Source organism: Eubalaena glacialis, chromosome 4 (assembly GCF_028564815.1).
Source record: "Eubalaena glacialis isolate mEubGla1 chromosome 4, mEubGla1.1.hap2.+ XY, whole genome shotgun sequence".
Lineage (NCBI taxonomy): Eukaryota > Metazoa > Chordata > Mammalia > Artiodactyla > Balaenidae > Eubalaena > Eubalaena glacialis.
In genome coordinates this window covers 180,327,358-180,350,958 of record NC_083719.1, presented here as the reverse complement: position 1 = coordinate 180,350,958, position 23,601 = coordinate 180,327,358, and the positions used below count along the sequence as shown (strand labels likewise).

At 41.7% G+C, this 23,601-nt stretch overlaps 2 protein-coding genes across 2 annotated transcripts; one reads left to right on the top strand and one right to left on the bottom strand.

Moving 5' to 3' along the window:
* Positions 1-19,446: 19,446 nt before the first annotated feature.
* On the bottom strand, positions 19,447-19,923 carry LOC133091362 (acyl carrier protein, mitochondrial-like). The gene has a single exon (XM_061190578.1). The coding sequence runs from the start codon at positions 19,921-19,923 to the stop codon at positions 19,447-19,449; it is 477 nt and encodes a 158-aa protein (XP_061046561.1).
* Positions 19,924-20,942: 1,019 nt separating this feature from the next.
* Positions 20,943-21,881, top strand: LOC133091358 (olfactory receptor 7D4-like). Its single transcript, XM_061190575.1, has one exon. It carries the CDS (start codon positions 20,943-20,945, stop codon positions 21,879-21,881), a length of 939 nt encoding a protein of 312 aa, XP_061046558.1.
* Positions 21,882-23,601: the final 1,720 nt, after the last annotated feature.

Below are 23,601 nucleotides of genomic sequence, written 5' to 3'. Positions count from 1 at the left end.
ACTTTATCTTCAGAACCTTCATCAATTACTTCACTATGTCACAGCTACTTCACTGGGACCAAGAAGTGGCAAATACACAAAGTAATATGGAAATTGCCACATCACATGGACACTTCAGTGCTTTGTGGCAACCCACATTGCCAGGGGAATCTTCTCATCATTTACCTATGGAGTGATCCTAGTCCCCTAATACATCAGTGTCTATAAGGAGTCAAACAAGACTGGTTACTCTGGATGAACCTTTAGGGAATCGGAGGCCTCCTTTGAGTAGGAACAGGTATCTCAAAACCACCATATGTTTATGTAGATAAGCATTTGCTCAGATTATAATAACAAAGTGAATTTTCATGGAGAAGTTATTTTTCAGTGCTCAGCCACTGATTCTGATTAAATTGTTGAATGAATTTGTTGTTCATAAAATTAAAACACATTCATATTTTCTCTTGATTCACAGCATTTAAAAAGATACTACTTGTTTTTCATGTCAGTTCTACATTGAGGATTAGATTCCTCCCTCAGCATTTTTCCCAATCAAGTAAAATGCCTCCACTGTCAAATCTGGGAGTAACCCTTCATGCACTCCCCTCAGTCACCCTAGAAAAGTAATCAACCAAATACAGACCACTTTCCCTACCTCCTACTCCCCTCACGTCCAACATGGATAACTCCTACGCCTTGTCTTTTTATGACTTAAATATCACTCTTTTCTTAACCTTCAACTACTCCCACATAGAGAAAATAATATGGTCCTCTACTTTAGCTCCAGAACCCTAATACATTTTAATAATACATTTATTTTCTTGGATAGATGGTTGCCTCTTCTAATAGTTTACAAGTTCCCTAAGAACAGCCCTGGGTTGAATGTTTTCACTAAGTGCTAATCAAGCATGCATTAATTGGGGGGTATATCCTCTAGGAAATAAATAGGTGAAGGAAATGCCCAGATTCTTCCACTTTCTCCTTCTACAAAACTCTCAAATTACTTCATCATTTTCTTTCCGTAACAACTGTGACATCTGTATTACCATGATTGTGTTTTAAAACTTACGCAACATAAGATTCTATCTTGTCTCCATGCCTTCACTCTCATCTTTCCAAAAGTCCTTTCCCAAAGTAGGAGTTATTGGGTTCTATTTCAGTTGTAAATGATGTCAAATCACTTTCCTGCTTAAAATGTTTCAGAAGTTTCCTTGGCCTTTGAATATTGTCCAGAGTACCTCATTCCCGGTCCTGTCCCTACTCTCCACTCTAACTACCCCCACTCTCCCTTCTTCTTCTACCAAACCTCTTTCTCAGTTTAAAAAATAAAATAAGCTCCCAACTATGTAGTATCTTGCTCATGAAGTGCCCGTCACCTGTAATTTTCTCCCCAATCTGCAAATCCTCACCCTAGCTCAATGACCTGACTACGTAAATCCTACTCATGCTTTATTTCACAATTTAAATAACAGTCCCTCCCACTACATAGTACCACCTCCTAGTAAGACACTCTATGTCCATATTACAAAACGGCCAGTTTTCATTTTCAATCTGAATTCCTAGATAGACATAGTAAGCCCCATGGTGGCAGTACTATGTCTCTTTTGATGGCCATTGTTTTCCTGTCCCTGGCACACAGGAATTCAATGACCATTTGTGGACTGCCAGACAATTTGCCATTCCCCATAAAAATGTTCCAGTACAGTACGCACAAAAAGTGGAACACAAAAACAGAATTACAACATAAAAATCAAATCAGGCTCACACAAAATATCTGGGCACAATATAATAGAAACCAAAATACTGTACTTCTGGAAAAGTATTTATGTTACTTTTACTCAAGATGAAAGTGGATAGGGGGAGAGGAACCAAGATGGCGGAGAAGGACGTGCTCTCACTCCCTCTTGTGAGAACACCAGAATCACAACTAGCTTCTGGACAATCATTGACAGGAAGACACTGGAACTCACCAAAAAAGATACCCCACATCCAAAGACAAAGGAGAAGCCACAATGAGACGGTAGGAGGGGCGCAATCAGAGTAAAATCAAATCCCATAACTGCTGGGTGGGTGACTCACAGACTGGTGAACACTTACACCACAGAAGTTCAACCACTGGAGTGAAGGTTCTGAGCCCCACATCAGGCTTCCCAACCTGGGGGTCCGGCAACGGGAGGAGGAATTCACAGAGAATCAGACTTTGAAGCCTAGTGGGAATTGATTGCAGGACTTCGACAGGACTGGGGGAAACAAAGACCCCACTCTTGGAGGGCACACACAAAATAGTGTGCGCATTGGGACCCAGGGGAAGGAGGAGTGACCCTGGGGGAGACTGAACCAGACCTACCTGCTAGTGTTGGAAGGTCTCCTGCAGAGGCGGGGGGTGGCTCTGTTTCACCGTGGGGACAAGGAAACTGGCAGCAGAAGTTCTGGGAAGTATTCCTTGGCGTGAGCCCTCCCAGAGTCTGTCATTAGCCCCACCAAAGAGCCCAGGTAGGCTCCAGTGTTGGATTGCCTCAGGCAAAACAACCAACAGGGAGGGAACCCAGCCTCACCCATCAACAGTCAAGTGGATTAAAGTTTTACTGAGCTCTGACCACCAAAGCAACAGTCAGCTCTGCCCACCACCAGAGCCTCCCATCAAGTCTCTTAGATAGCCTCAACCACCAGAGGGCAGACAGCAGAAGCAAGAAAAACTACAATCCTGCAGCCTGTGGAACAAAAACCACATTTACAGAAAGATAGACAAGATGAAAAGGCAGAGGGCTATATACCAGATGAAGGAACAAGAAAAAACCCCAGAAAAACAACTAAATGAAGTGGAGACAAGCAACCTTCCAGAAAAAGAATTCAGAATAATGACAGTGAAGATGATCCAGGACCTCGGAATAAGAATGGAGGCAAAGATTGAGAAGATGCAAGAAATGATTAACAAAGACCTAGAAGAATTAAAGAACAAACAAACAGAGATGAACAATACAATCACTGAAATGAAAACTACACTAGAAGGAATCAATAGCAGAATAACTGAGGCAGAAGAACGGATAAGTGACCTGGAAGACAGAATGGTGGAATTCACTGCTGCGGAACAGACTAAAGGAAAAAGAATGAAAAGAAATGAAGACAGCCTAAGAGACCTCTGGGACAACATTAAACGCAACAACATTCGCATTATAGGGGTCCCAGAAAGAGAAGAGAGAGAGAAAGGACCAGAGAAAATATTTAAAGAGATTATAGTCGAAAACTTCCCTAACACGGGAAAGGAAATAGCCACCCAAGTCCAGGAAGCGCAGAGAGTCCCATACAGGATAAACCCAAGGAGAAACACGCCGAGACACATAGTAATCAAATTGGCAAAAATTAAAGACAAAGAAAAATTATTGAAAGCAGCAAGGGAAAAATGACAAATAACATACAAGGGAACTCCCATAAGGTTAACAGCTGATTTCTCAGCAGAAACTCTACAAGCCAGAAGGGAGTGGCATGATATACTTAAAGTGATGAAAGGGAAGAAACTACAACCAAGATTACTCTACCCGGCAAGGATCTCATTTAGATTTGATGGAGAAATCAAAAGCTTTACAGACAAGCAAAAGCTAAGAGAATTCAGCACCACCAAACCAGCTCTACAACAAATGCTAAAGGAACTTCTCTAAGTGGGAAACACAAGAGAAGAAAAGGACCTACAAAAACAAACCCAAAACAATTAAGAAAATGGTCATAGGAACATACATATCGATAATTACCTTAAACGTGAATGGATTAAATGCTCCAACCAAAAGACACAGGCTTGCTGAATGGATACAAAAACAAGACCCATATATATGCTGTCTACAAGAGACCCACTTTAGACCTAGGGACACATACAGACTGAAAGTGAGGGGATGGAAAAAGATATTCCATGCAAATGGAAATCAAAAGAAAGCTGGAGTAGCTATACTCATATCAGATAAAATAGACTTTAAAATAAAGAATGTTACAAGAGACAAGGAAGGACACTACATAATGATCAAGGGATCAATCCAAGAAGAAGATATAACAATTATAAATATATACGCACCCAACATAGGAGCACCTCAATACATAAGGCAACTGCTAACAGCTATAAAAGAGGATATCGACAGTAACACAATAATAGTGGGGGACTTTAACACCTCACTTACACCAATGGACAGATCATCTGAAATGAGAATAAATAAGGAAACAGAAGCTTTAAATGACACAATAGACCAGATAGATTTAATTGATATTTATAGGACATTCCATCCAAAAACAGCAGATTACACGTTCTTCTCAAGTGCGCATGCAACATTCTCCAGGATAGATCACATCTTGGGTCACAAATCAAGCCTCAGTAAATTTAAGAAAATTGAAATCATATCAAGCATCTTTTCTGACCATAACACTATGAGATTAGAAATGAATTACAGGGAAAAAAACGTAAAAAACACAAACACATGGAGGCTAAACAATACGTTACTAAATAACCCAGAGATCACTGAAGAAATCAAAGAGGAAATCAAAAAATACCTAGAGACAAATGACAATGAAAACACGACGACCCAAAACCTATGGGATGCAGCAAAAGCAGTTCTAAGAGGGAAGTTTATAGCTATACAAGCCTACCTCAAGAAACAAGAAAAATCTCAAGGAAACAATCTAACCTTACACCTAAAGAAACTAGAGAAAGAAGAACAAACAAAACCCAAAGTTAGCAGAAGGAAAGAAATCATAAAGATCAGAGCGGAAATAAATGAAATAGAAACAAAGAAAACAATAGCAAAGATCAATAAAACTAAAAGCTGGTTCTTTGAGAAGATAAACAAAATTGATAAGCCATTAGCCAGACTCATCAAGAAAAAGAGGGAGAGGACTCAAATCAATAAAATCGGAAATGAAAAAGGAGAAGTTACAACAGACACCGCAGAAATACAAAGCATCCTAAGAGACTACTACAAGCAACTCTATGCCATTAAAATGGACAACCTGGAAGAAATGGACAACCTGGAAGAAATGGACAAATTCTTAGAAAGGTATAACCTTCCAAGACTGAACCAGGAAGAAACAGAAAATATGAGCAGACCAATCACAAATAATGAAATTAAAACTGTGATTAAAACTCTTCCAACAAACAAAAGTCCAGGACCAGATGGCTTCACAGGTGAATTCTATCAAACATTTAGAGAAGAGCTAACACCCATCCTTCTCAAACTCTTCCAAAAAATTGCAGAGGAAGGAACACTCCCAAACTCGTTCTATGAGGCCACCATCACCCTGATACCAAAACCAGACAAAGACACTACAAAAAAAGAAAATTACAGACCAATATCACTGATGGATATAGATGCAAAAATCCTCAACAAAATACTAGCAAACAGAATCCAACAACACATTAAATGGATCATATACCACGATCAAGTGGGATTTATCCCAGGGATGCAAGGATTCTTCAATATATGCAAATCAATCAATGTGATACACCATATTAACAAATTGAAGAATAAAAACCATGTGATCATCTCAATAGATGCAGAAAAAGCTTTTGACAAAATTCAACACCCATTTATGATAAAAACTCTCCAGAAAGTGGGCATAGAGGGAACCTACCTCAACATAATAAAGGCCATATATGACAAACCCACAGCAAACATCATTCTCAATGGTGAAAAACTGAAAGCATTTCCTCTAAGATCAGGAACGAGACAAGGATGTCCACTCTCACAACTATTATTCAACATAGTTTTGGAAGTCCTAGCCACGGCAATCAAGGAAGAAAAAAAAATAAAAGGAATACAAATTGGAAAAGAAGAAGTAAAACTGTCACTGTTTGCAGATGACATGATACTATACATAGAGAATCCTAAAACTGCCACCAGAAAACTAGTAGAGCTAATTAATGAATTTGGTAAAGTTGCAGGATACAAAATTAATGCACAGAAATCTCTTGCATTCCTATACACTAATGATGAAAAATCTGAAAGAGAAATTATGGAAACACTCCCATTTACCATTGCAACAAAAAGAATAAAATACCTAGGAATAAACCTACCTAGGGAGACAAAAGACCTGTATGCAGAAAACTATAAGACACTGATGAAAGAAATTAAAGATGATACCAACAGATGGAGAGATATACCATGTTCTTGGATTGGAAGAATCAATATTGTGAAAATGACTATACTACCCAAAGCAATCTACAGATTCAATGCAATCCCTATCAAATTACCAATGGCATTTTTTATGGAACTAGAACAAATCATCTTAAAATTTGTATGGAGACACAAAAGACCCCGAATAGCCAAAGCAGACTTGAGGGGAAAAAACGGAGCTGGAGGATTCAGACTCCCTGACTTCAGACTATACTACAAAGCTACAGTAATCAAGACAATATGGTACTGGCACAAAAACAGAAACATAGATCAATGGAACAAGATAGAGAGCCCAGAGATAAACCCACGCACCTATGGTCAACTAATCTATGACAAAGGAGGCAAAGATATACAATGGAGAAAAGACAGTCTCTTCAATAAGTGGTGCTGGGAAAACTGGACAGCTACATGTAAAAGAATGAAATTAGAATACTCCCTAACACCATACACAAAAATAAACTCAAAATGGATTAGAGACCTAAATGTAAGACTGGACACTATAAAACTCTTAGAGGAAAACATAGGAAGAACACTCTTTGACATAGATCACAGCAAGATCTTTTTTGATCTACCTCCTAGAGTAATGGAAATAAAAACAAAAATAAACAAATGGGACCTAATGAAACTTCAAAGCTTTTGCACAGCAAAGGAAACCATAAACAAGACGAAAAGAGAACCCTCAGAATGGGAGAAAATATTTGCAAACGAATCAACGGACAAAGGATTAATCTCCAAAATATATAAACAGCTCATGCAGCTCAATATTAAAGAAACAAACAACCCAATCAAAAAATGGGCAGAAGACCTAAATAGACATTTCTCCAAAGAAGACATACAGACGGCCACGAAGCACATGAAAAGCTGCTCAACATCACTAATTATTAGAGAAATGCAAATCAAAACTACAATGAGGTATCACCTCACACCAGTCAGAATGGGCATCATCAGAAAATCTACAAACAACAAATGCTGGAGAGGGTGTGGAGAAAAGGGAACCCTCTTGCACTGTTGGTGGGAATGTAAATTGATACAGCCACTATGGAGAACAGTATGGAGGTTCCTTAAAAAACTAAAAATAGAATTACCATATGATCCAGCAATCCCACTACTGGGCATATACCCAGAGAAAACCATAATTCAAAAAGACACATGCACCCCAATGTTCATTGCAGCACTATTTACAATAGCCAGGTCATGGAAACAACCTAAATGCCCATCGACAGACGAATGGATAAAGAAGTTGTGGTACATATATACAATGGAATATTACTCAGTCATAAAAAGGAACGAAATTGAGTCATTTGTGGAGACGTGGATGAATCTAGAGACTGTCATACAGAGTGAAGTAAGTCAGAAAGAGAAAAACAAATATCATATATTAACGCATGTATGTGGAACCTAGAAAAATGGTACAGATGAACTGGGTTGCAGGGCAGAAGTTGAGACACAGATGTAGAGAACAAACGTATGGACACCAAGGGGGGAAAACTGCGGTGGGGAGGGGATGGTGGTGTGCTGAATTGGGCGATTGGGATTGACATGTATACAGTGATGTGTATAAAATTGATGACTGATTAAAAATAAATAAATAAATAAATAAAATAAAATTAAAAAAAGAAAGTGGATAGGATATTCTTTTTGAAAACAAACGCCTAGAAGTTAAAAGCAAAAACTTTTCCTTATGTTTTTCTGTAATAAATTCTAGTCATGCTTTTTAAAGTTGATCAGCAACGGAAAAATGGCAAAAGACCTATGGAAGGGAATTTATAATACCCAGCAAAAGTATATTTTCCCTTTGACCTACAAAAATAACCTGAGAAGCTCACCCTGAAAATACACCCCTCAAACAGAAAAATCTATATTTAAAACAGACTGCTCTAGTGATCACTACCTTCAGCAAGTAATCAAACTTAGCATCACAAATCAAAGGATGGCATACATTTATATCTTCCTGACAGAATGCAATTGGATGGACACATCACCCTCAATATATCCTGAACTTATCTTGAAGCCTCTACACCAGGAGTTGGCACCCTTTGGTCACAGGCCTGTTTTTGTAAATAAAGTTTCTCTGGAACACAGCTATGCCCATGGCGGCTCACCCAGTACAAAGGCAAAGCTGAGCAATTCCACACCTATCTGGACCTTTTCAGACAAAAGGTTTGCGAACCTCTGCTCTGGATCCAATTGCCATTTCACAGGAAATATTGATACATGACATGGAGGAAACATTTAAACACAGCCTGAAAATAAACTGTGAACTATCAAAATGTGTGACTTTCTAAAAGACTGGGTGTGACTCTTCAGAAAGTCAATACATTGGACAAACAATATGAACTGATCTAGTATAAAAAAGACTAAAAGACAAAAACAGTCACTACATATAAACTTTGACTGGGTCTTAGATCCAAAAACAACCAAATTAATATTTTGGAACAACACGGAAAAGTTTAGTTTTTACACAGAGTAGACAATAGATGACGTTATTATCTTTAATTTTTGTGGGCAAAATAGTATTGTGGCTTTACTAGGACAATATTCCTATCTTTAAAAGATGCATTACCGGGCTTCCCTGGTGGCGCAGTGGTTGAGAATCTGCCTGCCAATGCAGGGGACATGGGTTCGAGCCCTGGTCTGGGAAGATCCCACATGCCGCGGAGCAACTAGGCCCGTGAGCCACAACTACTGAGCCTGTGCTCCGCAACAAGAGAGGCCGCGATAGTGAGAGGCCAGCGCACCGCGATGAAGAGTGGCCCCCACTTGCTGCAACTGGAGAAAGCCCTCACACAGAAACGAAGACCCAACACAGCCAAAAAAATAAATAAATAAATAATTTAAAAAAAAAAAAAAAAAAAGATGCATTACCAGGACTTCCCTGGTGGCACAGTGGTTAAGAATCCGCCTGCTAATGCAGGGGACACAGGTTTGAGCCCTGGTCCAGGAAGATCCCACATGCCACGGAGCAACTAAGCCCGTATGCCACAACTACTGAGCCCACGTGCCACAACTACTGAAGCCTGCGTGCCTAGAGCCTGTGCTCCACAACAAGAGAAGCCACCGCAATGAGAAGCCCGTGCACCGCAACGAAGAGTAGCCCCCGCTCGCAGCAACTAGAGAAAGCCCACGCGCAGCAACGAAGACCCAACGCAGCCAAAAATAAATTAAATAAATAAATATAGTGATGGAATTAAAAAATAATTTTAAAAAAGATGCATTACCAAATATTTAAAGATCAAGTATAATGTATGCAATTTATTTTCAATTTACTGACTTTCAAACAGTTCACTATACAATGCATTTATTTATTTGAGAGAGCAAACATGCAAAATGCTAAATAAAAATAAGTGAATCTGGGACTTCCCTAGTGGCGCAGTGGTTAAGAATCTGCCGGCCAATGCAGGGGACACGGTTTCGAGCCCTGGTCTGGGAAGATCCCACACGCCGCGGAATAACTGAGCCCACGCGCCACAACTACTGAAGCCCGCGTGCCTAAAGCTTGTGCACCGCAATAAGAGAAGCCACCACAATGAGAAGGCCGCGCACCGCAAGCAAGAAAAGCCCCCACTCGCCACAACTAGAGAAAGCTCGCACGCAGCAAAGAAAACCCAACGCAGCCAAAAAAAAAAAGTGAATCTACTATAGTGAACATTCATTGTGCTAGATGTTCAGATTTTCTTTAGCCTAAAGAATTTACGAAAAAAAAAAAAAACTGCAGTGGGGACACATGTACTCCAAACACCCTGTTAATGGTAATCTCAATTATTCTAGAACCAGTGTCATAAATCCTCCCATCTTTTTCTCCTGAGGACCCGGTTTTAACTGTGCGCGTGTACCGATCTAAGTTCAGATGACAATATGGCTAAGATCCTTGCTTTTCTTTAGATGAAAAGACTTGTGGTCTACATACATATATATTAATATACAGAAATCAGCACACCATGGATACCCAAGAAAGCATCTCATCTTTCTACCTGTATGTACTGTTCAAAAATAAAGAACATGCAAAGATAAAAACAAATTCTCAAATGAAACTTTGCATAAGAAAAGGGGAGGCACTTTTCTTTGCGTAAGAAAAGAGTAGCCCCCACTCACTGCAACTAGAAAAAGCCCGTGTGCAGCAAGGAAGACCCAACGCAGCCATAAAGAAATATATAAAAAAAAAAAGGTGATGATTTAAAAAAAAAAAAAAGAAATATATAAATAAATAAATAAAATTTTTTTAAAAAAATAGAAAAGAGGCGGCCCTGTGAGCCAATTTCCCTTGCCAGCCAAAGAATGTTGCTCACCATCTGGTTCTACTAAGATTGACTCAGTGCCACCATAGTGGCTGACCTTCACACATCCTGAAAGGAATTCAGATGTGTTCTGAATGAGGCACTCTGTGCTCTGGGAAAACTGGCAGAACATGCCTTCAGATAGTTAGATATTTTCAGAAGAAAATTTTATGAACCCCAATTCTTGCATTCTCCTATACTTAGAAACACACTAAAACCATTAATTAAAGTATCTGTTCCTCCTGACTAGCAGGAACCTTGCGCCAAGATGCTTGATTATGTGAAATAAAATCCTTATTTATGGCAAGACAAGGAAAATTTACACATAAAAAACTCTTCTCTGCCCTTTGGCCTCCCCTCTCCCCCCACTGTGTATTGTGTACCCACATTATGCATTGACCAAACCTCCCCCATCCACAGGAATACCTGCTCAACCACAAACAGCAACATTCTCCTAGCATCAAGACAACTTAAAAGGTAACAACCCTTCTTAAGCTTGTAAAGGGTCACATGACGCACCACGATGGCGCTTCAATCTGGATTATGTAAACTGTCAATAATGCACCATTGAGGGACTTCCCTGGCGCTCCAGTGATTAAGACTACGCGCTTCAAGCGCCGGGGACGTGGGTTCCATCCCTGGGAACTAAGATCCTGCATGCTGCGAGGCGCGGCGGGGAAAAAAGTCATTTAATGTAAAGCCCTTTGTCTCAAAAAACTTATATAAACTGAGTCTTGACTTCTAAAAGGCGAAACACTTCTCAGACCGTTCTGAGATGCTCTTCCGGGGTTGTAATCCTCAAATTTGGCTTGAATAAAATTTTCCAATTCTTTCTTAGATCGACTGATTAATTTTTTGTGGACAATTATACATACCCTTCTCCAAAACCACATGTATACTAACATCCCCCCTTACCTCTCCAGAATCATTTCTCAGAGCCATCTCAGAGGCTGACTCCTGGGCAACAGTCCTCACTAACACACTCAATAAACTCAACTCACAACTCTTGCACTTTCAAGTGGACACCCTCATACTCACACGAACACGGCAGGATCACTACCTTCATGATAACCAGAAGGCGCAGGGGCCTGAGCAACCCGCTGGAACAGCGGATATTCATGTCCTCATGGACTAAAGTCACAGGCTTCCGAACAGGGAAGCACGTGCAAGACAAAACCCGTAGACGCCCCTTGCCGCACCTACGACCTCGCTGAAGGCGGGGGCTCAGGTCCGGGCAAACGTGAGAGGAGGGGCCAGGCCTGCCCAAGGAGACCCCTCTGAAAGCCCGAGCCAAACCTGTCCTTTAATGCGCTCCGTACATCCCAGAGCACTCCTTTAACGCGGGCCTCACCAAGGACACGCTGCAACGCACGACGACCAAAGCGACTCCCTCCTCGAGGCGCGCAACCGCGGGACAGAAGACTGCCGCGCACCAGTGACGCACTTCCGCTTCCTACCTCGGTCGTGGCGGGGCGGGGCTCTGAGGTTGGGGCTGTCAGCCAAGTTCCACCATTGCAGGAGGAAGCTTGTCGTTTCTCCCCACGTTGCGGTTGAGGGGCCTGGGGTCGATTCGGGGTCGGGGCCTGGCGCATAAACAGGCCCAGCGGACAAAGTTGAGGCTGGAACTAGGCCTGTGGGCGGGGCTACGGCCAGAGGGCGGGGTCCACAACCGGAAGTGGTGTTGGAGGCGGTGCAAGGCCCAGCGCCAGGATTCGAGGTCAGAAGGAGAGGACGGGGCTGCGTACTCACCGCTCAGGATGCTCCTCAAAGGCTTTTCTACCTGCTTGTCCTCAACTTCCTGTAGCCCTTAGAATGATCCTCACATATTGATAAGCCTGACAATCCATGAGATGGTCTATCTCCTCCGTTCAGTCCTGTATTTAACCTTTGTTTCCCCCCCCCCCTTTTTTTTTTAATTTTAATTCCTTTATTGATGGCTAGTGCTAAATCCTACCAAACCCTTCTGAGGTACATCATGATATGTGTCTCAGAACTTTCCACTAAGTAGATGAAGAGACATCAGCCCATGCTTTCTATGAGCCAGAGGTGGTCCAAGAGAGATTAGCATCCCTATATTTCTGAGTTGCACACTTCTGAATACCCAGCAGATTCCCTCAGATATCCCATAGTGTGGTATCAGAGAAGCTTCAGGGCAAGAAGCAGAAGGTACTTGGCATGGGCGTGTGGGAAGATGCTGTCCAACTGGAGCTGGGCAAAGCTGGTCACTGCTTCCATTGAAATAATTAACAGCAGACATGGCTCAAGTAAAAGATGAGGCAAGAGGATTTTGCATTGGTTCCTGTATTAGTTTGCTGGGGCTGCCGTAACAAAATACCAGACTGGGTGACTTTAACAATAGAAATTTATTTTCTCACAATCCTGGAGGCTGGGAGTTCAATATTAAACCAGCAATGCAGGTTTCCTCTGAGGCCTGTCTCCTTGTGTAACCAAAAGTAGGGTCTGGCTGCTCACTGCTCAAAAGCCAGTAGAGAGGCAAGCTTGGTGGACAGGAAAGTTTGCTTTACTTTGGATTCCAGCAACTGGGCTGGAGGGCAGATGCCTGTCCAAAGGCCAACTCTCCCCCCACCACTGACAATCAGGGGGCAAGAGCTTTTATAGACGAAGGGAGGCAGCTACATGCAGAAACAGTACAGTCAGCTCTGACAGTCTTCTTGAAATTGGTCATGTGGTAGTCTAATCAGAGTCATCGTGATTGTTTTAAGTACAGTTAACTTCAGTTCCAGGGTTGGTTTGTTCCCATTTCCTTGATGGCAATTCTCAGAATCGTGGCAGCTTATGTCATGGCTACAGTCTGGTCATCATGTAGTTAACTTCTTCCACTTGGTGTGGGGTTCAGTATGTACAAGACAGCTCACAGGATATGGCTCAGTATATTATCTATAGCCCTTGAGGAGGAACTAAAAGTACTTGACTCTGCTTAATGACTAAACTATTATTATTTAATAATAATAAACAGTCTCCTTTAACTGTTTTCCTTTGTTTCTGCATTTTCTCACTTCCCTGATTAAACTTATTCTTTGGGTAAATTTTTTCCACAGACAAAAGGGGGACACAGACCATAGGGTCCTGCTCTGTTTCACTTGGATTGCAGATGGCCACCCTCATGCTGACTCTGCACATGGTCATCCCTCTGTGCAGGTTGCCCTGGTCTCTCTGTGTGTTCTGATCTCCACTTCTTATAAGGACACCAGGGTGGTTGAATTAAGGTTCACCCTAATGACCTCATGTTAAATTAATTACCTCTTTAAAGGCACTTTCTCCAAATACAGTCACATTCTAAGGCACTGGTAAATAGGACATCAACTTAGAAAATTTTGAGTGAACACAATTCAGTCCATAATAGTACCCAAATAGGACTTCCGTGGTGGCACAGTGTTTAAGAACCCCCCTGCCAATGCAGGGGACACGGTTTCAAGCCCTGGTCCAGTAAGATTCCACATGCCGTGGAGCACCTAAGCCCGTGTGCCACAACTACTGAGCCTGTGTGCCACAACTACTGAAGCCCGCACACCTAGAGCCCATGCTCCGCAACAAGAGAAGCCACCGCAATGAGAAGCGTAGCCCCCGCTCACCACAACTAGAGAAAAGTCTGCACACAACAATGAAGACCCAATGCAGTCAAAAATAAATTAATTATAAAAATAAAAATAAATAAAAAATAAAATTCTTTAAAAAAAATAGTACCCAAATATGTGTAATATACCCTTCTGTATCTATTCCCTCTTCTTAATCATGTGAGAAACATGCTTAAGAAAAGGAACCTGATGCTTCTTGACTATAGTTTTGTTTCCTTTTATATTCCATTATTTACGCTACTATTAGATCTGGAACATTTCCTTAAAGAGAAATATTACCTAAAATTTACATATCATTAAAAGGCATATGGGGCTTCCCTGGTGGCGCAGTGGTTGAGAATCTGCCTGCCAGTGCAGGGGACATGGGTTCGAGCCCTGGTCTGGGAGGATCCCACATGCCGCGGAGCAACTAGGCCCGTGAGCCACAACTACTGAGCCTGCGCGTCTGGAGCCTGTGCTCCGCAACAAGAGAGGCCACGATAGTGAGAGGCCCGCGCACCACAATGAAGAGTAGCCCCCGCTCGCCGCAACTGGAGAAAGCCCTCGCACAGAAACGAAGACCCAACACAGCCAAAAATAAATAAAATAAAATAAAATAAATTTATATTAAAAAAAGGCATATGGAAAACAAGATATTCTGTAATTAACAGATGAATTACATCCATTATTCAAATTTCTGATAGTTACAAATGTTCAGTTTGTGTAGGTGATGTTTAGTACCAGGCAAAGACTAGGAAAGAGAAAAATTGAAACATTTTTGTCCTCCCAAGTTCATTTCTTTTTTTTTTCTATTTTTTTCCTTGTTTTCCCACAGAAGCTGGAACTAGTTTATTTCTAATTCTAGTAATAACAATGGTGTGATTGACTGATTTGTGCCTTTAAATATTTATTAACTGTTATATTGTAGGTACTGGTATGAAGTTTTGTACAAAATGAAGGCCCAAATTTCATAGAGTGTACATTCTGTTGAGAGAAAGAAAATAAAATAACATATAAACAAATGGTAAAACTAGATTTTGAGATAAGTGCCAATAAAAAAAGTAAAGACTAATTAGGAAAACTATTTTAACATAATGGAAATAATACTTAACCATCTAGCACAATTCCACATGTGCATCTGTTCACATCATCTATGGTATTACCTCTCCAATACAACTTGTTTGGGGAAGAAAAAAATGTTAGTTTGACCTTGGAAAGGATCAGTTTAATGTGTCTGAGAAACACCCCACTAATAACTTCCACTTGGCAGTGGCATGTGTTAGCAGGTCTGGTGTTCTGCCTTAATGGCAGTAGTGGTAGAGAGAATTGGATTTTTATAGTGAAGCAGGTCAGAAAGACAAGATTATGCTTGGCTGAGACTTACTCATGATGCTTCAGTTCTTGGTTTGGCCTTCACATCCTAAGGAAAGTCCTTCCCAGCACCTGACCCCCATGCATCAAAGATAAGCACCCATAGGACACATTGCGTGTTGTTACAGATCACAATCCAAACAGCCAATGGGATGGACTGTAGCCAATCCAGTGCTGTGTTGCCCACTTCTCCCCTCAGAAGTAAAGGCTTATTTTTCCAAGCATATGGAGTGCAGCCATTTGACTGCCCTGAGCCTTCTCTTTGAGAAGTGCCCTCAGCTAAAGGAAGCTGCCTCACCCAAGGTCACACCACTCAGATCTCTTGCTGTGGGAGCATAACTGACCACCATCTGTATCCACCACTGTGTTTGCCCTGAGGTTGCTCCTGCTTCCAGCCACTGACTGAGCTCAGTTGCATACCACTTCCCACTGCCAGGGTCATACAATGACATTGATCACCAAGGTCAATTACCCCTGCCTGGAGGGTGACTCCTGTTATTGACATGAAGAACCTGAAATGTCAGGCAGTAGCATAGCTTGAAGTTCAAAGGGACTTTTGCCATGTCTCTGGAAGTGCTCTTTTTAGGTGTCAAGGCCTCCAAACCTGCAGAGGCCAGAAGTGTGGAGACCTGGAGCACAAACACCCCCATAGCAACTGGGAGTGACGTTACAAGGGTTCACTTCTGCTTCCAACCCTTGATTTCTGCAACCATGTCCTATAAACTGGAGATACAGCACATTATGATTGTCGTTGGTTTAGAGTGTATAATGCATCCTATGAATTATGTGCCCAGAAATTCCTGTGTATTCAAATGCCTGCACTAAATATCATCATTCAATTTGAAATTAAATGTGTTCCCATAACTTCCATCGAATCTTAGGTTTAACCCTCCCATATTAGATACTTCCTTTAGACTGAAAGAGATTTTATCTCTGTCCTCCCCTTCCTTGACAAACTTTACAGGTTATTTATTTTTGCCACATGTGTTTCCTCAATACTCACTCTTCAACCCAATCTACCTGGATAATTACTGCCCCTTCTCCTCTATTTAGAGGTAATAAACAGAGCCCTCCCTAATATCTACAAAGGCTTCCATGTTGGCTTCTTGTAGAAATTAAACATTCCTTAGGGGATATCTTGTCACGTGTAAGTAAAACCAAAGAAAGAATTTCTCCTTGGAGAATATACGTGCTTCCCCCACTGTTGCCTACCTATACACAAGGTTGGCTGAAATTTTTCCATTCTCTTATCTTTGTACCTCAAGGGACTTAAGATGTTGGGAGAGAGAAGAATCACTAGAACAATTTATTTAATGAGGAGCTCTGAGAGTTCAACCATTGAGATGATAATAACATGTCCCTGTTGTCCCTTTCCTATAATTCTCTGCTCCCAGCCTTAGTGAAAACCCACATGGGTTTCCCCGGGACAGACTGCCTAAAACAGAGAGCTTCACTGATGACCATCAGAGACCGTGTCCCAGTAAAGTCTGGTGGAGTAAGAAGGAAAACAGGAGTGAAGGTGGGTACTGGGCTTTACCTCTAGAATAGTGAGACTGGGACAGTCCCATAGTTATTTAGTCTATGACGGGAAGTCTGTAGTTTTCAGATACTTTAGTTTCTACTGAACCCAGTCCTGTTTCTTTCTCTCATTTTTTTGGAATCTAGACCCTCTCTCCAGTGAGTTATTTTCCAGAGATTCTCCACCTCTTCTCTGATCTTTCCCACAATTCTAGGGTCCTCTTAGATTTCCTGTGTCCAATCACTTATTCATTAACTACTCACTGGAGATTTGTTATGCATGAGGTATTGTGTATTTTGTTCCTCATGTGATTGGATTTTTCTTTTAGATTCCCTGACTATTTCTGCTGGCAAATTAGAGTTCCTGACAGGACCCGATATCTCTGTATTGATGTTGTTGTTTCACCTTATCCACCTTGTTGTGTCCACAATATCATCTACGAACAATGTAATTATTACTGACGTTTGGTACTCAGGCTTATTTCATTTGCTCATTTTACCATTCTGTTTAAATCGTTAAGAGAATATCAAGTGATTGAATTTGGAGTAGACTGTCTTGTCTTCTTCATGAATTTAATGCAAATATTTAGTGCTTTAATGTAGAATAGCCTTTTGGCTGCAGTTTTTAAATACCTATTCTTTACTGGGTTAAGAAATTGTCCTTAGCTTCCTTATTTAGCAAGGGGCTCTGTCCTGGCTGCTAACCACAGTAATGGCTGTTGTTACATTTTCTCAAAAGCATTTTCTACTGTAATTATGGTTATGGTTCTTCTTCATTGGCCTATTTTTGAGATGAATTATGTTAGCAAACATCCTATATCTAACCAGATATCCATTCCTAGAGTAGGAATTACTTGTTTATGATATATTATTCTTTTAAACTATATATGAATGCAATTTAATTTTACTATTCTACTTTGTGTCTATATTCAGGCATATGATGGGCTTAGAGGGTTCTGTTTTTGTGTTACAGTTGACACTTTTGGTCTCATTCTTTATTACGTATCTAACATTTGCATGTTTTGAGCACCTACTATGTTCCAGGCACCATGTAAGTCCCTGGAAAGACAATGATGAGCACAAATGGTCATGATCTCTGACCCACAAATAAATATAAAATTACCGACATGAGAGGCACATCAAGAATAGTACAGGATGTTCGACTTGTGGGCCTCACACTCTGTCCTCCTACCCTCATTCTGTTCTCCATCTCACTGGCCTCTCACATCCCTTGCATTACTAAGCTCACCAACCCCAGGGCTACCGTGAATTCTGTTCTCTCAGCCCAAAATGCTTGCCCTTTCCTTATTTTCTCTGATTAACAATTACCCATCCTTCCTCTCATAGCTCAATATTCTTATTTCAGAGAGGATTTTTCTATCCACTGTCCCAGACTAAATTGGCCCCCAGTTACTTTTTTCTCTTAATTAAATGCATTCTCAGCAGCTGCTCACCTGAACCTACTCGCTCCCCCTCCTGAGAGTGTACTATCGCTTAATAAATCCTGCTTTGCTTATGTAAAAAAAATATTAATTGCATTCTGTAGGCATAATAACGCTGAGCTTTTTTCTATCATGGAGAATGTAAACATTTATAATTATCTTAAATTTGCCTTTCATTTTTTAAAGAATGATTTGTTAGATTTTTTAATAGAAGCTTTGAGTATTTTAAATCAAATCTACTAGTCCTTGTTTTTTTTTTTTTTTTTACGCTTCACTGTGCTGATTTTTAATACAACACACTCTGACACTTCCATTGCATTTTAGTTTATGGTTTTGGGATTTTTCTTTACCTTTCTTATGTGTGTAGTCCACACGGATTTCCATCTTCTTGGCAGAATCCACCTGGCAGGCGGTATCTGAAAGAGGAAGTCATAGGGATCATCATTAACTAGAAGTGCTGCATTGCAGTCCAAAGAGGTAACAGACTTGGCTGCCCCTGTTTAAGGGGAATAATGATTAATGACAGCCACACAAGACAGATTTATTGTTTTGTTAAGAAGCTCACATTTACCATGTGTCTGCTGTATGTCACAAGAACCACACTAGAAAAATTACATGCATCATCTCATTTAATTCACTCATCAGTCTTACAATGCTGGGAATATTTATAACTCCCATTGTAGAGGTGAGGTATCTGCAGCTAAGAGAGATTAGGTCACACAGAGCTTAAGGTGGTGGACCAAAATTCTCTTCTAGGAATTCTGAGTCAAGATCCCATTATCTGAATGGCATCTTTTTATCATACTTTGGGAGAGTTATGTATCAAAAATAACTGTCATAAAATTAATAGATTAGTAATAATAATAGCTATCATTTACTGGGATCCTACTGTGCACAAAGGCATTTTCAATTCTCACAAAGAAGGTTATAGCAGTAACTACACTTTGTTGCTGTTGTTGTTGTTTTTGGTTTTATAGATTTATTTTCAAAGGGCAAAAACACTTAAGACAATTTAAATACAAGTCTAAACAGAATTACTCTGTCAAAGTCAGCAATGATGCAGAAATGCGTTCTCACTTCCAGACACTTCCCAGCATCTTCTGAGTCTTCTCTCAGTGAAGAAAAGGGGCCTGATTTTTCATTCATATACATCCTTCTTATCTGCAATGTAATCTACAATTTCTTGTGGGCACACTAACTTCTCCGCATCTATATCAGGAACTTCAAACCCAAATTCATCTTCCATGGCCATGATAATCTCCACTTGGTCCAAACTGTCTAAGCCCAGGTCTTTCATAACATGGGAATTTACTGAGAGCTGTTCTGGGTCAGTCTTGTCATAGAGTTTCAAGACGTAAAGAACATGGTCCTTGATTCCCTCTAATGTCAAAGGGGGAGAGTCACTATACTGGCGGCACAGCTGTGTAACTCCACCTGGAACCTGCGCGAGCACCGAGCACCGAGGCCGGCTGCGGAGCCCCAGGCCTCGTCCGGGCCCCCACGGGGAACAGAGTGTGCTGAGCGGCCGGGCCGCGGCCAGCGTGCAGAACCCGGGCAGCGGCACGAAGGCCGCCGGCAGTCGGCGGACACAGGTGCAAAGGACACGAGCCGCCATGGCTACGCCGACCCAGGATGCACTGCTACATTTAAAAAATAATAATAATAAATAATAATAAGGCACTTAAGGCACTTGAGAGATAACTATGACAACAACACAGAGCATCAGATCATAGAATTAAGTTTGTCTGAGTTGGGAATCCCCGTCTAAATAACTATTATTGAACTATTTGAAAGAAGGAAATATGGGGACTTCCCTGCTGGCGCAGTGGTTGAGAATCTGCCTGCCAATGCAGGGGACACGGGTTCGAGCCCTGGTCTGGGAGGATCCCACATGCCGCGGAGCAACTAGGCCCGTGAGCCACAACTACTGAGCCTGCGCGTCTGGAGCCTGTGCTCCGCAACGAGAGGCCGCGACAGTGAGAGGCCCGCGCACCGCGATAAAGAGTGGCCCCCGCTCGCCACAACTAGAGAAAGCCCTCGCACAGAAACGAAGACCCAACACAGCCCAAAATAAATAAATAAATAAACCCCCCCCAAAAAAGAAGGAAATATGGAGATCAAAAAGAAAAGATATTAAATGTCTTCATTCATTTTGCAAGTGTCATATCATAAAAGAAATCAGTTTATGTCCATAGCTTCATATAGAATTAGAACCAGTGAGTAAACAACAAGGTCCTACTGCATACCACGGGAACTATATTCAATTCCTGAGATAAATAATGGAAAAGAACATAAAAAAGAATGTATATATGTGTATAACTGATTCACTTTGCTGAACAGCAGAAATTAACACAACATTGTATATCAACTATACTTCAGTAACAAAAAGATTGGAACCAGTGACTAGGAGATAATAAAATTTTTTCTGCTAAATTTTAAAACAGCTAAATAAATACATTTAAAATGGAAATGGTCTACCATTTGGCTGAGTGAATCACTGTCATTGGAAGGACTAATAGAGGGTGAAGGATATCGACCTAAAGGTGGAATCGTAAGTGATGACTAGCTGAGGTGCCGTTTGGCTGTTCACTGAACGTTGCTTTTGCCTCCCTCCCCATTAGACGCACCATCCACATGGGAGCAGGAAACCACACGGGAGTATCACAGTTCCTCCTCCTGGGCCTCTCAGACGATCCTGAACTGCAGCCCCTCCTCTTTGGACTGTTCCTGTCCATGTACCTGGTCACTGTGCTGGGGAACCTGCTCATCATCCTGGCCGTCAGCTCGGACTCCCACCTCCACACCCCCATGTACTTCTTCCTCGCCAACCTCTCCTTTGTTGACATCTGTTTCGTCTCCACCACCGTCCCAAGCATGCTAGTGAACATCCAGACACAGAGCAAAGGCATCTCCTACATAGGGTGCCTCACTCAGGTGTATTTTTTTATGATTTTTGCTGTAATGGATAGTTTTCTCCTGACTGTGATGGCCTATGACCGGTTTGTGGCCATCTGCCATCCCCTGCACTACACGGTCATCATAAACCCCCGCTTCTGTGGCCTCCTGGTTCTGATGTGTTGGTTCATCATTTTCTGGGTTCCCCTGCTTCATATTCTACTGTTGAGGCGGCTGACCTTCTGTACTGGCACTGAAATTCCACATTTCTTCTGTGAACTGGCTCAGATTCTCAAGGTGGCCTGCTCTGACACCCTCATCAATAACATCTTCTTGTTTGTGGCCACTGCCCTGCTGGGTGTGTTTCCCCTCACTGGAATCCTCTTCTCTTACTCTCGAATTGTCTCCTCTTTAATGAGAATCTCCTCTGCAGCGGGAAAATATAAAGCATTTTCCACCTGTGGGTCTCACCTCTCTGTGGTTTCCTTGTTCTACGGGACAGGCGTGTGGATCTATCTCACTTCTGCTGTGACCCACTCTCCCCAGAGAAGCTCCATCGCCTCAGTGATGTACACCGTGCTCACCCCCATGCTGAACCCCTTCATCTACAGCCTGAGGAACAAGGATGTGAAGGGGGCCCTGGGAAGGCTCCTCGGTTTAGGTACCACTTGTCTGTGAGGGGCCACTGGCCTCAGAACTAAGTGGACACTGTGGGCTGCAAAAACAAATTTTGTGAATTTATATCTCCTGCTTTTCTTTTCCCTTAAAAGACATGCTTCATTTCTTCCATTCTCAAAGCACCTATGACTTTGCTTTTATTTGTGTTTGTATTAGTTTCTCCTCAACACCCTCCTCAGTAATTCCTTTTGACTTTTCCTTCCTATTTGCAGCCCATACATTTCCATCTTGGGCTGGGTTTCTTACAGCCATTCTGGTGATTTCCAACATTAGATTTAAAGCACTTATACCATGTATGGCATGGTTTCCCCCCAAATTATCCTCTCAAATATTCATGTTCTTCACGTTAATTTGTCTGTGTGTTTGCTTTTCTCTGGAAGAAATGGAATGAAAATCATACAACAGTCATAACCAAAGTGCTTCACATACCAAGGCTGTTCTTGTTCTGTGTATGTTTTATGTTATCTTGACAAAATTGTCAAAAGGTGTTTTCTCTCATTTATCTCATTTTTCAAACAGATGGGGAATGGAATGGAGTCTACCCTGAAAACCTAACACTATGCCCACATTCCTAACTTGGCTATCCAACATTTTCCTGAAAACTGTGAGATTTTCAGCTTCAAGAGTGGGAATCTAGTTTTTTTTTTTTTAATTTTTTTTTTAATTTATTTATTATTTTTGGCTGTGTTGGGTCTTCGTTTCTGTGCGAGGGCTTTCTCTAGTTGCGGCGAATGGGGGCCACTCTTCATCGCGGTGCGCGGGCCTCTCACTGTCGCGGCCTCTCTTGTGGCGGAGCACAGGCTCCAGACGCGCAGGCTCAGTAGTTGTGGCTCACGGGACTAGTTGCTCCGCGGCATGTGGGATCTTCCCAGACCAGGGCGCGAACCCGTGTTCCCTGCATTGGCAGGCAGATTCTCAACCACTGCGCCACCAGGGAATCCCGGAATCTAGTTTTGAAAGTTAGTTTTTTCACATGATTCATAGAAGTATATAGCATAGAATAATTATGAGATATTGCTTCATTCTTTGCCTTCTTCCTTCCTCCCTCCCCCTCCCTCCCTTCCTTTCCTCTTTCTTTTGTTTTGCTGGACCTTTATTTGCTATCATTGCAGTTTTAAGATACACCCCAATATCCTAAAACATCTAATAATGAATGCAATAGAATAAAACTTGTTTTCTCTTGTGCCTTATTTGGGGGGAGGGCACTCTTTGGAGGTGCCAGCAGGAGTGGTAGTTACACACTTGTGGAATGTATTCAGAACTTAGTCCACTTTTTGAGAAGAATATTGATAGAATTGAGTCTGCAGCAAAGGGTGGAGTGGTAGACGCTGTCAGCATTTCTCCTACATTCCCTGGGATCCCTTCACCATCCCCACTGCACAGCAGCCTGACTGCCACTGTCAGCACCAGGTGGAACCTACTTTTCCCAATGTGTGACGGCGGACCTGATGGAGAATTATGCCCCACGAGGGACAGTTCTTGATGGACAGGTGTGGGGTATACCATCTTCTTCACCCCTTACCTGGGATCATTCTAAGTTTGGATTTTGTGCCATTTTCCAGAATTTCCCTAGAGGATGAAAACTCTGCTCACTCGTGTGCAAGCTGACTTAAGATGAGCTTTATTGGATGTGTTTTCTGCCCTGTATCACTTCCCTTTTCTCTAACCCATGTTCCATGGTCCTTGCTCCTTCCAATAATGTGCTTCCCCATAAATCCTT

Bases quoted from the DNA above. Each gene is read 5' to 3' on its own strand.
- LOC133091358 (XM_061190575.1), top strand. From the start codon at position 20,943: ATGGGAGCAGGAAACCACACGGGAGTATCACAGTTCCTCCTCCTGGGC.
- LOC133091362 (XM_061190578.1), bottom strand. From the start codon at position 19,923: ATGGCGGCTCGTGTCCTTTGCACCTGTGTCCGCCGACTGCCGGCGGCC.